General features: G+C 42.6%; 1 protein-coding gene across 1 annotated transcript; it reads right to left on the bottom strand.

Annotated features, from left to right (window-relative positions):
* Positions 1 to 3,159: 3,159 nt before the first annotated feature.
* FKBP14 (FKBP prolyl isomerase 14) lies at positions 3,160 to 13,337 on the bottom strand. Its single transcript, XM_042043753.1, has 4 exons — positions 13,018 to 13,337; positions 10,242 to 10,393; positions 7,404 to 7,531; positions 3,160 to 6,103 (listed from the first exon to the last, which is right to left on the bottom strand). Exons 1-4 carry the CDS (start codon positions 13,215 to 13,217, stop codon positions 5,945 to 5,947), a joined length of 639 nt encoding a protein of 212 aa, XP_041899687.1. The 5' UTR covers positions 13,218 to 13,337; the 3' UTR covers positions 3,160 to 5,944.
* Between the last annotated feature and the right edge of the window lie 396 nt (positions 13,338 to 13,733).

The raw sequence follows: 13,733 nt of genomic DNA, 5'->3' as shown, positions 1-13,733 counted from the left end.
AAAAAGAAAAAGAAAAAGAAAAAGAAAAAAGATTTTAAATTATCCCTTTGGACAAACTCCAGCCTACAAGGAACATGACCTTCAGAAAATTTGCAAAAAATTATTTACCTGCCATGTTTCAAACTATCCTCTGTCATGGCAACTTTCTCAGATAAACCAAGCTCCTTCTTTTTTTACATCATTCAACAGAAATACTGCATGGTCTCTGACCAGATACAACCCCTAGGTAAACCAACCTTTTGTTGGAATAAAAATTCCCAGGAGGAAGAAATGTGATGCAGTAGGAGCCTCCATCTGAATCCCCCCCAGGCTGGAAGATGATAACCATGTTCTTGTCCCTAAACAGCCTCCTACTGAGATTGTCAATTATATTTCTTGTGTGAAACTGTTGACATAATCAAGCATAGGCATGAAAACAGAAGCAGTATAGCTAAAGAAAGATCCTTATTTTGTCAGAGAGTTATTTTTCCTCTGAACCAGGAGAAAACTAGGACACAGAATGTAAGCATTATGATTAACTTTCAAGAGAAGCTAAAATTATCCAGGATTATACAAATATAAGCAGTTTTTATTTATTTCCTGTTACCAAAAACAATTCAGCATTGAAGACAAATTAAAGGGCTTGGGGTAGTGTGTTTTGGGCTGCGTTTTGGGGATTTTTGCAAAAATTCTACGATGAGGCCAATGTATTTTCAAGAAGTAAACTCTAACATACCTATTCTGAAAATTCTTTAACAGACCTTGGAAGTGTGAATTTAAATTTTGCCTTAAACTCCATATAGGAACTGTCCAAAGGAGTGGTTTATAATCAAAGTCAAATCAGGAACTAGCCTTATTATTTGCAGTCCTTACATCAGTGGCTGCCAGTGCTCTTTCTTCCAAGTAAGCAGATGCCAAAGGATCAAGGAAATAAAATGTTTTGCATTTCCCACATCACTCTACATAATTCCACTCTCTCTGACATTTTCCCTAGCTTTGTGTCTTTTCCCAGAATGCCCCAAAGCAATGAGCTTTCCCAATTGTAGTGGTTAGGTTCAAAATATCCATTACTTACTTATTTTGCTTCTGTGAGATAAGAATTAGGAGAAAGCAAAGCAGGCACAAAACTTAAAAGAATATAAAGAAGTTTATTAACAGACCTAAAAGAAAGAAAAAAAAACCAGACTAAACCTTCAGAACACTTCTCCCCCCACCTTTCTCCCTTCTCCCACTGACAATGTAAAAAGACAACCCTTGAGATTTTCAGTCAGTTTACCACCTCTATAATAATCTTTTTCAGTTCACTTAGGGAGAGGAGTCTCTCTTGCTCATGCTATGGAGACATCTCCACAAGAAACTGTTCTCTCGTGGCTTCAATATCACAGCAAGACAGCCACCCGGGCTGATACCCACCTGCATCTGAAACTAGGATTTCTGGATCAAGGGATAGAACACCTTCTATCTAACAGCATAAACAATAGGATGTGGGGAACATGTATGACAAAGGTAATTTAAGGGCTGACCTGTACAATCTATTTTTTACACTGAAGTACTCCGGAAACCAACTATGTATGACTTTCATTGAAGATATCACGAAGAAGAAATTATGGCAGCAATTTGTTCTATAATGTACTTAACACTGCAATTTTATGACTCTGTAACATACCTTACTCACCAAAATACCAAAACACTCTGTATTTGGGATATTCCTGGCAGCACAAGGACATACTCTAGAGGGATCTGGACAGGCTGGATCAATGGTCTGAGTCCAACTGTACGAGGTTCAACAAGGCCAAGTGCTGGGTCACATCAACCCCAGGCAGTGCTACAGGCTGGGGCAGAGTGGCTGGAAAGCTCCCCTGCAGAAAAGGACCTGGGGATGCTGGTTGACAGCAGCTGAACCTGAGCCAAGAGTGAGCCCAGGTGGCCAAATAGGCCAATAGCAGCCTGACCTGTTTCAGCAGTACTGTGGGCAGCAGGATGAGGGCAGTGATTGTCCCCCCTGTACTCAGCACTGGTGAGGCTGCAGCTCAAATCCCATGTTCAGTTTTGGGCCTCTCACTAGAAGACACTGAAGTGCTGGAGTGCATCCAGAAAAGGGAAGGAAGCTGCTCAGGGGTCTGGAGCACAAGTCTGATGAGGAGTGGCTGAGGGAGCTGGGAGTGTTTAGCCTAGAGAAAAGGAGGCTGAGGGGGAAAACCTTATCACTCTACAGCTTACTGACGAGGTTGTAGCGAGGTGAGGGTAGACTTTTTCTCCCAAGTGACAAGGCACGGGACAAAAGGAAACATCCTCAAGTTGTACTAGGGGAGGTTTAGATTGGATGTTAGGCAAAAATTCTTCATGGAATGGATTGTCAAGCATAGGGGAAGATCACCCAGGATTGTGGTGGAGGAACCATTGAAATACCTGCAGGTAGTCAAAAGACATGTAGATGTGGCACTTGGACATGACTGAGTGGTGGATGTGCTAGTGCTGGGTTAACAGTTGGATTGGATGATCTTAAGGGTCTTTTCCAACATACATGATTCTATAATTCTATGACATAAGGTACTGAAAAGATGTAAAGTGATTTGTTCACTTCCACCACTGTTTGCCTTGTCAGTTTATCTCAAAAAAGAAAACTTTAAAAAACATTTCAGACTAAAGCACCATTCCTGAAGCTTTGCCAAAAGCTTTCTTGTGTCATTGCATTGCATGTCAAGAATTTTCAAATAAAATGTGCTCTGAAGGCTTCTTCTGTACCTACAGAAGGCAGCAACTCCCACTGTAATTGTTAGATACTGGCTGTGATTGACAGGCTGCAGTTCTAAAAAACATCACTATATATTTTCCTAAATAACCACAAACCAACAAGAAATGTTTGAAGAAGGCTGTAAGATGCAGGAGCAGAGTGGTCTGTTTTGAACCCTCTCCACTTTTTCAAGTGCCATGTTCTACAGATATGCAGTGAGGGTTTGTTTCTTCAGGGGAAATACACCTTGCACTTCACACACAAGCCAGCCGAAACACTCCTGAATGCCACTGAAGTTCCAATATTCCTCCCCACGTCAGGGGACAGGCAGCTGCCTGCCTCTGGTGTCCTGGAGGTTGTTGGCTGGCTCCTGCCGGCACTCCAGCAGTTTGCCCTGTGGATTAACAAGCAAATGCAATTGAAGTTAAAACAGGCAGTGCTACTTCTACCTAGGAAAGCCTTTCATCTTCACAGGAGGACTTTAACAATAGCAAATGATAATCAAGTTGAAGTGACTTCTCAAATCTGCTGCTGGTTCTGCACTTTTAAAAAACATTTTCAGTTCAACTTCAGAATTTAACACAGCTCTCAAGAAAATTATTAAGAACAAAACCCATGCTCTCATTTGGCATAAACCTATACACAACAACAAATAAAGCATCTTGGTCTTGCAGCTTTAACACTCTGCTGGCATTAACAAGTAACTACACATTCACTAAAAGTTTATTTTTATGAAATGCTTTAAAAATCCAAGAAGAAGATAATGCCTATATACATTTCACAGCAGTCACTGACTATAAACTCCTACTTAATACAAAAGAAACAACAATTGGCCCTAACTGGAGTCACATATTGGCACCCCATTATTTAATCTTAACTTTTAATGTATTAGGTCAGTAACATGGGCAAATTTTATCCCATGCTTTTATGCTTTCATTCCCCAGCCAGATGTTTTGAGAACATGCTAAACCCTGCAAACAATGATCTAAAACCCTCACAGACCCAAGGTAAGTCTCAGTTCTGCTCTTCCCAGCAGCACACACACACACAGTATTTCCCATTTGGTTGGTTGGGTACCTGACAGTTCCCACATGCAGGCACAACCAGCTTAAAGATCAGCTTCACAGCTATTAGCCCCCCTTGGCCTAGGCTATACAAATTGTCTATGTTCCCCACACAGTCAACAGAGAAAGACAGGACACTGTTTGATAAGGCAGCTATCCCAGTACAAGATAAACAACACACGTGTACTGAGCTGCCCACAGGTGCCCAGTGCTCTGGAGCCTGTAGGGGAAATCAAGACAGCCAGCACAGAACATGCAACCAACCTTGTGCAAGCTGAAGTCAGGCAAGCTTGATTTTCCTAAGTGATGGGAAAAAACATCAATGTGCAAAACCAAGACCAGTCAGAAGAGCTAAATAGGTAATGACTATTCATTATTTCTTCACGATAAAAGAGTAAGAGCAGGCAATGAGCCTAAAACAGAAGGGAAACATTTTCCTACACTATTTTACTGTGAAACTCACTGCCGTAAAAGCACAAGTGTTACTGGGTTCAAGAAAAGCAGACAGCATTACTGAGGAAAAAGATCTAAGGTTACTGAAAACAAAATGCATGGCTACAATTCCCTGTCACTTAGAACACCACCCACAAAATGTCAGATGCTGGAAGAAAACCAAAACAGAACAGCCCAACGCTGCTCACCTTCACCTACAACTTTCCTCTTCCCTCTCAACAGTCACTATTGACAGGCATCTCTAAATGCCCCTCTGCGGCTGAACTCAGTTTAATGAAGCAGTCTTCGAATCCTCAACTGCAACACTAGGTGGCAGGGAAACATCTAACTCACCCACAGCACTGAGAACCTTGAATGCAGTCTCAGCTTGCGGTAGTTAAGGGTCAGTGCAATGCAGCAATCTCGGTTTCATACAACTGGATTTGCTCCGCGTCCTTACATAGCTTTGGGCAACATAGTACAATGCTGTGTTCATAGACCCATAGGTTAGTGATGTCAGAATAAATTCTGTCCCTGAGATACCTTGCCCTCTCATTTAAGAAACCATGGACAATTGCAAAATATTTCTTCCTCTCCAAAAATTTCTTCCTCTCCTCTTTGAACTCAAATTTTGTGTTTGAAATCCTAATGATCTCCACCTCTGTAAAGACACAGCACCATAACATTTACCTCACACCTTTATTTTTCTAAAACTCCATTTTATTATTTAAAATTCTTATCACTTGTGTGCTACTTGTGAAAAATGCTGCAAAGGGGCAATGAAACAAGTTCTGCGACTCACGCAGCTGCATAGCAGACAAGCCCATGGAAACTGTTCTTCAGACCATACTGATGCTCCTGTCAGTACACTCTCCCTTCTGCAAGAGGAAAAACTTCACACTTGTAGTATTCTGCTCAATATCCCCCTCAAACTGTGAGAGAAAGGCATGATCTTTTCTGATGAATGCTAAGTCTGAGTTTCAAAACAAATGCATGTGTACATTTAAAGGACACCACCTCTGCACTGCAGCACAACTTGCTGCTTTCCAAACTACAGACATTTCCTAGAATGTTGCTGGCAGTAGAAGTGAAAGTCTGACATTTAACTCCTGCTTTGTTCACAAAATTTAACAAAAAATGCAGACAATTATTGCCATGGATGGTAACACTCTCCCTTTAGAAGGGCAAGATCAGCACACTATAACCATTCTTCTCATTCAGCTTTGTATCAGTTTCTCAGCTGTATAAAGAGATGCTGATGCCTTCTACTACATCTTTTAAAAATCTGGAAAAAAACCCCAAGGTCAGCACACTGCTTTTTAAGCAGTGACACACAAGAAGGAAGGTCAAGTAATTAGGCCACAGACTACAAGTTATACATAAGGTAGCTGCTGAAAGTGATCTTGGCACACAAACAAATCACAGAAAGTCACTGAACTGGATTTTGATTTTTATGCTTGGTAACTGGAAAGTTTGTTTCATTTCTGAAAAATAATTTAATACAAAATTTAAAAAACACTGATGTACAAGTCTTTGCTATAGAAGGAGTACATTTTCACACTTTAAAATACTTTAAAACATTTGTACATAATGAAGAGAAAATCTCTTTTCTATAAACAAAGTGTTTCTTTGCCAACAGCAATTCTCAACTCCAAAACACAGAATTAAGATGACACGAGAATCAGACAGTCTAAGTCACCGCTATTTGTGTCAAAAAAAATTATGCCACCCTTTTCTACAGTTCATCATGCTTGTATGTAAATTCCCTTGCAGATATAAACCCATCACTGTCTTCATCTTCTTTATCAAATATGTCTTCAACCAAAGCATCATGCTGGGTGTCATTTACCACTGCTCCATGCTTTTCAAATTCTTTCTTCAAGTAAATTTTCACCTATTAGACAAAAGGTGAGAGTGAACATTTTCAGACTTACGAAAGAATTGATTACTGCAGCATAACAGAGGGATGCTATGTTCAGGACGGTGGTATTAGGTAACAGATACCCTCCTCCTATGCCACTGCCAGAATAATACTTGTCTAACAGATTCTGCAGTCCCTTGGAGTGAAGAATCTTCAGTGATAGAAGTGACAGTAAAACTAGCAAAGCTGTTGCCTACCTTTATGGTATCTGACTGAAAAAATGAGCCAGGACAGCCTGTCTTCTGATGTCTATACAGTAAAGTACAAACAGCTGGGCAGAAGTTATTGGCTACCAATTGGTCAGAGACAACTTTTCCACATTCCAGCACCCTGACAACCCAGTACATATAAACAGCCACCCCAAATATATACATAAATCTGTCCATAATCTCAGTGTTTGCTGCTCCAGTGGGAAATACTTTAAAAGATTTCTAGACATCTCAAAATTCTGAAGGACAAAGAGCCAAGGCAGGTTTTAAACAGACCACTGGAACACTTACTTACATTAAGCTAGATATTAATGCTAAACAGTGTTTTCAACGACATCAGATTGTTTTTACTAAGTTTTTAAGGTTTAACTTATGGAGATCCCAAGTGTTATGAATTGCAGAGCCTTCTACAAAAACAACAATACCAACATACTCATCTATTAAACAGATACCACTCATGTAAGAACCATGGGCCATGTTTCGGGTCTGTTTTAGTCATTTCACTCTCTGGGATTTGTCAAGGTTATTGCTTACATTCCTAATACACAGACATTACACACACCGACACTGTGTGATGCATAGTACAAATGATTAATTAGCCTTCTGGGTCTTGTAAACTGTACCAGATGCAAATCAAAAAGAACTCAGTGGTTTATACTAACTTCTCATGGATCACTTTTGCACACTGGAGAATCAGAAGATTGAAAATAAGAGGCAAGCAGATGGTGAATAATGCTGAATACATGTCCTTCACAGAGTGAATGCTATGAAACAGGACTGCCGTACAGCAGAAGAAATTCCAGTTTATTAATAAATCAGCAATTAAATCCAAAAAGCCCCGAAGTCTGGTTTTATTCCTAAGATGCTTTATTTTATCCAAGTCTTCCATAAGCATGCGGCACACATGAGTCACATGCCTATCCTCAGCTTACCAAGGCTCCTTTTGAACCTCCAGTCTGGAATTTTCACTAGGATGCAAGGCTCAGAGCAGTGCAGCATAGATGTGCATTCTTTTTCACTCTCCCATCCTGTTAGATTTGCTCACAAGAGGGTAACCCACTCACCTCTTGCTTGGATAGTTTCCAGTCATCATTAAGATCCATCTCTTGGAATGACTCATGAGACCTTGGTCCATTTCTAATTTCTAGAAGGTCAATGTTGAAAATCAGTGTGCTCTCAGGTGGAATTTTTCCTGCCCAAAATGGAGAAAAGTTAAAACCAACTATATATTCAATGCCATATAAAAGCCATATGTGTCAGAGAAATGTTCCAGTAATCCTGGTCATTTCAAAGCATCCTACAGTTTGAACTAGCAAGGATAAGTATCTCTAACAGTGATGACCTCAACCATTTCAGCCTGCAGCCTGGACTCGGAGCAGCCCTTACAGCATATGTGCAGCTTTAGATGCAACTAGTTTTGTTGGAGACTAGTAGGTGTTGATGCAAGCTCTTATTCAGCAATTACCATCACAAGTTTATCAAACAACATTCTTGAATCTTCTTTCTTTCATGGCCAGAGCCAGATAAACTGGAAAACAATAAAAGAGACTGTACAGTCAGACAGGCTACAGCCAAGACTAACGGACAGGGCAGCAAGAAGGGAGAATTTAGTACTCCCAGTACACCATTACCCCGTCAGTCTCGAAATTCCTCTCCACTGCCAACTGATACCTTGTATCTGCTGTTCTGCCACAGGGAAAAACTCTTTTGCAGAGAAGGACAGAAGGGTAGTGACAATGTTGGTCTCCCACAGCAGTCTCTGGACTCAGTGCACAAAGTACTGAGCTATTTCCAAACACACAGCAGAAACTAAGTACCCAAACCTAATCACAAAGCATGTGTTATCACTACATCGTTTTTGATGTAGGTGAACAGACCAGTAACTTCCTAATAGTGCCACAGACCACTCCCCCACGCCACCACACCTCGAGGATTTCAGTTTATCAGGCATTGGCTTTCACAGAGATGCAATATGCCCTCATGCTGATGGCTGAAGCTACTGTCAAAGACCTTTTAGCACATCACTTTGCTCCTTTATACAGAAAGGTTGAATAGGACCAAATATATCTCTATACTGGATGGCAGCACCCCAAAAACTATTTCTTTGCCTTGAGAAAACAGGGAAAAAATAATCCACGTCTACTAGTTTGGAGCTATGGTGTTAAATATACCCTGAACTGCAATAACCAATGGGCTTTTAGATTTCTGGGATGATAAACATGCAGAATCTTCTGGAAACACAGGGCATAGTGCCCTGTTTAGGGTTTGGAACACAGGTAATTTTTTTGAGTGTTACAGAAAAAGGCATCTGACTCAAATAATGAGTCAGACAGCAACCAAGGTGGGAGGCTACTGAAATTATGTGCATTCAGAGAAAGCATGAAGAAAATGAAATAATTCTGTCTTCAAGGGCATAATTTGAAAACAGCAACATAATTATGGCCAAATACTTCAAAGTCTTCCTAAAGCACGTAATTTCTTACAGCAGTTAGCAGTGTTTAGCTGTTTAACCTTCTTGCACTAAACACCGAGGTGAGGCTTGCAAGTCTTTGAAGGACAACTTTAGTGCTTTACATATTAATCAAACAATTAGGGCTGATGACTACATGAGCACTGCAGCATTTCATATCATTGTGGAAAAATGTACAGCTGTTCCCTGCATAAAGACAAATAAATGACAACCGCATGTTCCCGTTCCCTACTAGAAACACGATTACTTCTAATACTGTATCTTGAACGCTGAAGCAGAGCTTCTAGAAAAATGTGTTAAACTGGTACATTCAAGAGAGGAAGGTATGAAGTATGCTGTATGCATGAATACTACCTAGCATGAGGTAATATGGAGTCCAAAGCCTATGTGCAGCCCTACTTGCCAGAAGGTACAGAACTGCACACAGTCCTCACTCCCAAACAGTCTCATAGTGATGGGAGAGAACATTAGCAGGATAGACTATATGTTCCTAGACATTCATCCCTTCTGCTTTGGAACCTTGCACTACCGTAGGTCATTTGTTGCAACTCTTGTCATGACATAGGTATTCATAATAATTGCTCAAAATAAGTTAACTAAAACAAATCCCATAAAGCAGAAACAGAACCATTCAAGCTGCCACTTAAGCAACTGCATATTCCAAATCTGGCCCTCCCGTTATAGGAATCTGAAAATACTTGAAAAGAAAAGCCCCAAACACCCTCAGTAGTAGACAGGTTGAGTAAACTCTACAAAGGATGTTTATATCTGTCTGCACAGCAGTCAGTGCATTTTCAGCAGTTGACAACATGACAACATGCCCATGCACCTACACATCTTACTGTGGATAACAGGGACCACTGCCCAAACTGAAAACAGCTCTAAGAGGGAAAGAATTAATGTCTCTATAGGGAGAAATAAACAGTGACTTTTCATTGTATCATCCAAGAACCGGCTGGGCAGTAGTACAAGGTTCTAAAAGAAACCTGCAAGCAAGAATGAGGCTTGCACATGCACATTCATGAAGTATTAGCACAAAAACAGATCCAACAGCCAAAAAGCCAACTGTTACCTAAGCAACCACCTCCACTTGACTGTAAAAGAAGGGAGAAAAAAAAACAAACTAAAAAAAAAAAGAAGACGCAGGGAACTGCTGGGCACAGCACTAACAGAAAAGACATTTAGAACATACAGCACAGCAGCTACTATCAGTTTCTGGGGTTTTGTTCCTGCATTCACCACATAGCCACTTAATGGATATTACTGCAGAAAACAAATTTATGAGAAAGAGCACCCAACTCCCTCAATTTTTCTTCTTTAACAGAATCAAACTGGAAAGCTTAAAAGCTTGCTAACCTCTTAGCCCTAGAATAACAGTAAAATACAGAGAATAGAAACAATTAGAGCAAGGAAAGGGCTTCACATGTTTTACCTTTCCCTTCTTTTCCATAAGCAAGGGCTGGTGGAATAGTTAGCTTCCGCTTCTCTCCCACACACATGTCCTTCAAACCTCTGTCCCAGCCTTTGAGAGCTTCCCTTATGCCAAGTGTAAACCACATAGGTTGACCATTGTTATGCTTGTGACTGGAAAAGAAAGGAATAAAACACTTCATATTTAAGCATCAAGTTCCACAAAAGGCAGATGGACTATGCTCATAATGTAAATATCTAGTTAAAAACACAGCACTACTCGGTACCTTGACATCTGTAAAATGAAAGACTTACACTTTCAAAGTCTTTAAAACTTATGCTTTGCATGACAAGGTTCCTTGAGAAGTGGAAAGAAATAAAACAACATTTACCTGGTGTGTTTATGACAACACCAATCAACCCGGATCTCCACCTTCACTTCCCTGATCACCTACTTCCACTTGGAAACTGATCAGAGTAGAAAAGCATTTTTCTTAAAAATCTATAGTCAAAGCCATCTACAAACTTCGGTAAATTGCATATCACAGACCAGCATGGTCATGATAGCAATATACATCTAACATGCTTAGAAGAATCAGCCACATCTCTTTCAAAAGAGGCCATTAGGGAAAAAAACCCCAAAACTAAACAACTACATAACAGTCTAGAAAAAAACAGAAACAAATGCATGCAAAACATTCAACTTTAGATCAGGGAGAAAAAACCCTTTCCTGATTTAACCAGGTGGTACAACCCGGACTACTTTCACTCTACTAACAGACAAGGAATTTAAAAGCTCTATTTACTAGTCATGCAGGAAAGGTGTTTAAGAAGAAAACAGAACACTTACAGAAGTTAGTCAGCAGCAAAAACTTTAGAGTGTCACTAGAAGTCCTTTTAGAGAGGCAAGTTAACTACAAGAGAAAATTAGTGAGATTTTAGTTGAATCATCTACAAGAGCATAAACATGCAAAATTGTCTTTTTTTTTAAATATACAAAAGTAGCCTTCAGGCAGCCTGCAGAGACTTGAGTATTTTGCTGTCTCCCACTATTAACACTTCGTTGATGTTTTACAGGACATCCAGCATTAGCAAGTCGTTGCAGGCTCTTAGACTCCGTAGAATTTCTGGCTCTTCCTCCTATTTGCATTTCTGTGGCTCTGGTATGTTGACTTGTCTGGTCGGGGGCAGGTAAAGAATAATGAAAAGCTGTGATTGTGCTGCCGGTAGTCGAAGGACGCATGTAACTTTTTTTTTTTTTTAAACTAATGGTTTGCTTTAGAAACCAAACAAATTCATGCATAGCACAAGACCTATTAAAAAGCTGAGATCACATACCAAAACCTGCACCTAAATCACAGAATCACAGAACGGTTTGGATTGGAAGGGACCTTAAAGACCACCCAGTTCCAATCCCCCTGCCATGGGCAGATACACCTTCAGTTAGACCAGGTTGCCCAGAGCCCCTTCCAACCTGGCCTTGAACACCTCCAGGAATGGATCCTCAACAACTTCCCTGGGAAGCCGTCTCACCACCCTCACAGTCAAGAATTTCTTTCTAATAACCTAATCTAAACCTGCACTCTCTAAGTTTGAAGCCATTCTCCCTTGTTCTGTCACTACATGCCCTTGCAAAAAGTCTCCCTCCCATCTTTCTTGAGGCACTGGATAGGCACAATTAGGTCACCTCAAAGCCTTCTCTTTTCCAGGCTGAACAATCCCAGTTCTCTCAACCTTTCCACCGAGGAGAGGTGCTCCGTGCATAACATCCCCATCTTTTAAGGAATGCCACATGGCTCTACTTCCTACAGACTGACCAGAAAACAAAGGCTAAGTAAGATTTATTTTATTACCTTGGGAAGGGAGATAAGCCTTACTGTTGGCGTTCGTCTTGAACAGCATTGTGAGACAGTTCTTCACACCAAACTTTCTGAGAACAGGTGGCAGTGGGAGGGGCCCCAATGACAAGTTTATGCAGTGTTATTTAAACTCTTTTATCCAAAACCAAATAAGACATTCATGCATTGCTTTTGCTTCCTTGCACACAAGTAAACGCAAGTTTGGGGCGCCTGGGGAGGGAGGAGTGAAAAAAAACCAAAACAAAACACTTGCCCCTGAAAAAAAAACCCTCACAGAGCTACTTCGCAGATGGGTTGCAGACCCCTGTGAGAAGTCTGGATTCAGGAAAGCACGGGCAAAAGAGATCATCTATATTAAAATAAATAAATGTATTTATATATATAGATAAAGGAGCGAGTCCAGAGAAGGCGCACCAACATTATTAGAGGGACAGAGCAGCACCTCTCCTAGGAGGAAAGACTGAGAGAATTGGGACTGTTCAGCCTGGTAAAGAGAAACCTCCAGGATGACCTAATTGCACCTTTCCAGTACCTCAAAGGAGCCTACAGGAGAGATAGAGAGAGACTATTTAAAAGGGCATATAGTGACAGAACAGGGAGTGACGGCTTTAAACTGAGAGTAGGTTCAGATTAGGTATTAGAAAGAAATTCGTTACTGTGAGGGTGGCAAGCCACTGGAACAGGCTGCCCAGGGAAGCTGTTGATGACCCACTCCTGGAGGTGTTCAAGGCCAGGTTGCATGGGGCTCTGAGCAACCTGGGCAGCGTTCAAGGGCACGTCGGATGGGGCTCTGAGCAACTTGGTCTAGTGGAAGAGTCAAGGAATCTTTAAGGTCACTTCCAACTCAAGCCATTTTATGATTCTATTTTATATACATATATATTTCCCCACGCAAGCTCAGCCAACAGCTCGCTCGAAGAAGACGCGCTGCTCACTTACGTCGAGTGAAACATGGAGCCGTCCCTCTCCAAGAAGCCCTCGTAGTGAACCAGCATCATGTCCCCCCACTTGGTCTTCCTGTGGCAGAGGAACGGCTTGTGCAGCACCTCCACCTTCACGTCGGCCGCGGGGGGGATCAGCGCCGCGCCCGCGCAGCCCAGCGCCGCGCACAGCAGGGCGGAGCACAGCAGCAGCGCCATCGCCCCCGCCGCGCTGCTCTCACCGTGCCGCCATCCCGCGCCCCGAGCCCGGCCGGTCCGTCCGACGTGGCAGCGGCGCGCACGGCTGCCAGCCCCCGGCTCCCGACGGCCCGGCACCGGCGGTGCGCGCTCTGATTGGCTCTGCGCAGGGAGAGCTCAGGAGGAGCTGCCGCCCATTGGAGCGCGCCCCTGTCCGTCCCTCAGCTCATCCAATCGACAGGCCCGGACAGACGAGGGAGGTGGGCGGGCCGGGCGCTCCGGGAAGTCACAGCGCCGGCGAGCGGGAGAGCCCAGCGGAGCGCACGCACAATAGAGCCGGCCGCTGCCGGCCGTTGATTGGTCGGCGGTGGCAGGGAGGGCGCGTTCCGATTGGCCGCGAGAGGCCACCTGCTCTGGGCATTCCGCGCCTGCCCCCCGCCCGCCTCTCGCGCCCGCCGGTCACGCGGGCCGCGATTCACAGCGCGGGTTGCGCTGACGTAGCGCCGCGAGGCCGTGCTGTGGCTGCGCGGCTGCGGC

The sequence above is a fragment of the Corvus kubaryi genome, unplaced genomic scaffold (genome assembly GCF_017639235.1).
Source record: "Corvus kubaryi isolate FWS band 111438036 unplaced genomic scaffold, C.kubaryi_AGA036_p1.0 37398, whole genome shotgun sequence".
NCBI classification, from domain to species: domain Eukaryota; kingdom Metazoa; phylum Chordata; class Aves; order Passeriformes; family Corvidae; genus Corvus; species Corvus kubaryi.
This window is presented reverse-complemented; position numbering and strand designations above follow the sequence as displayed.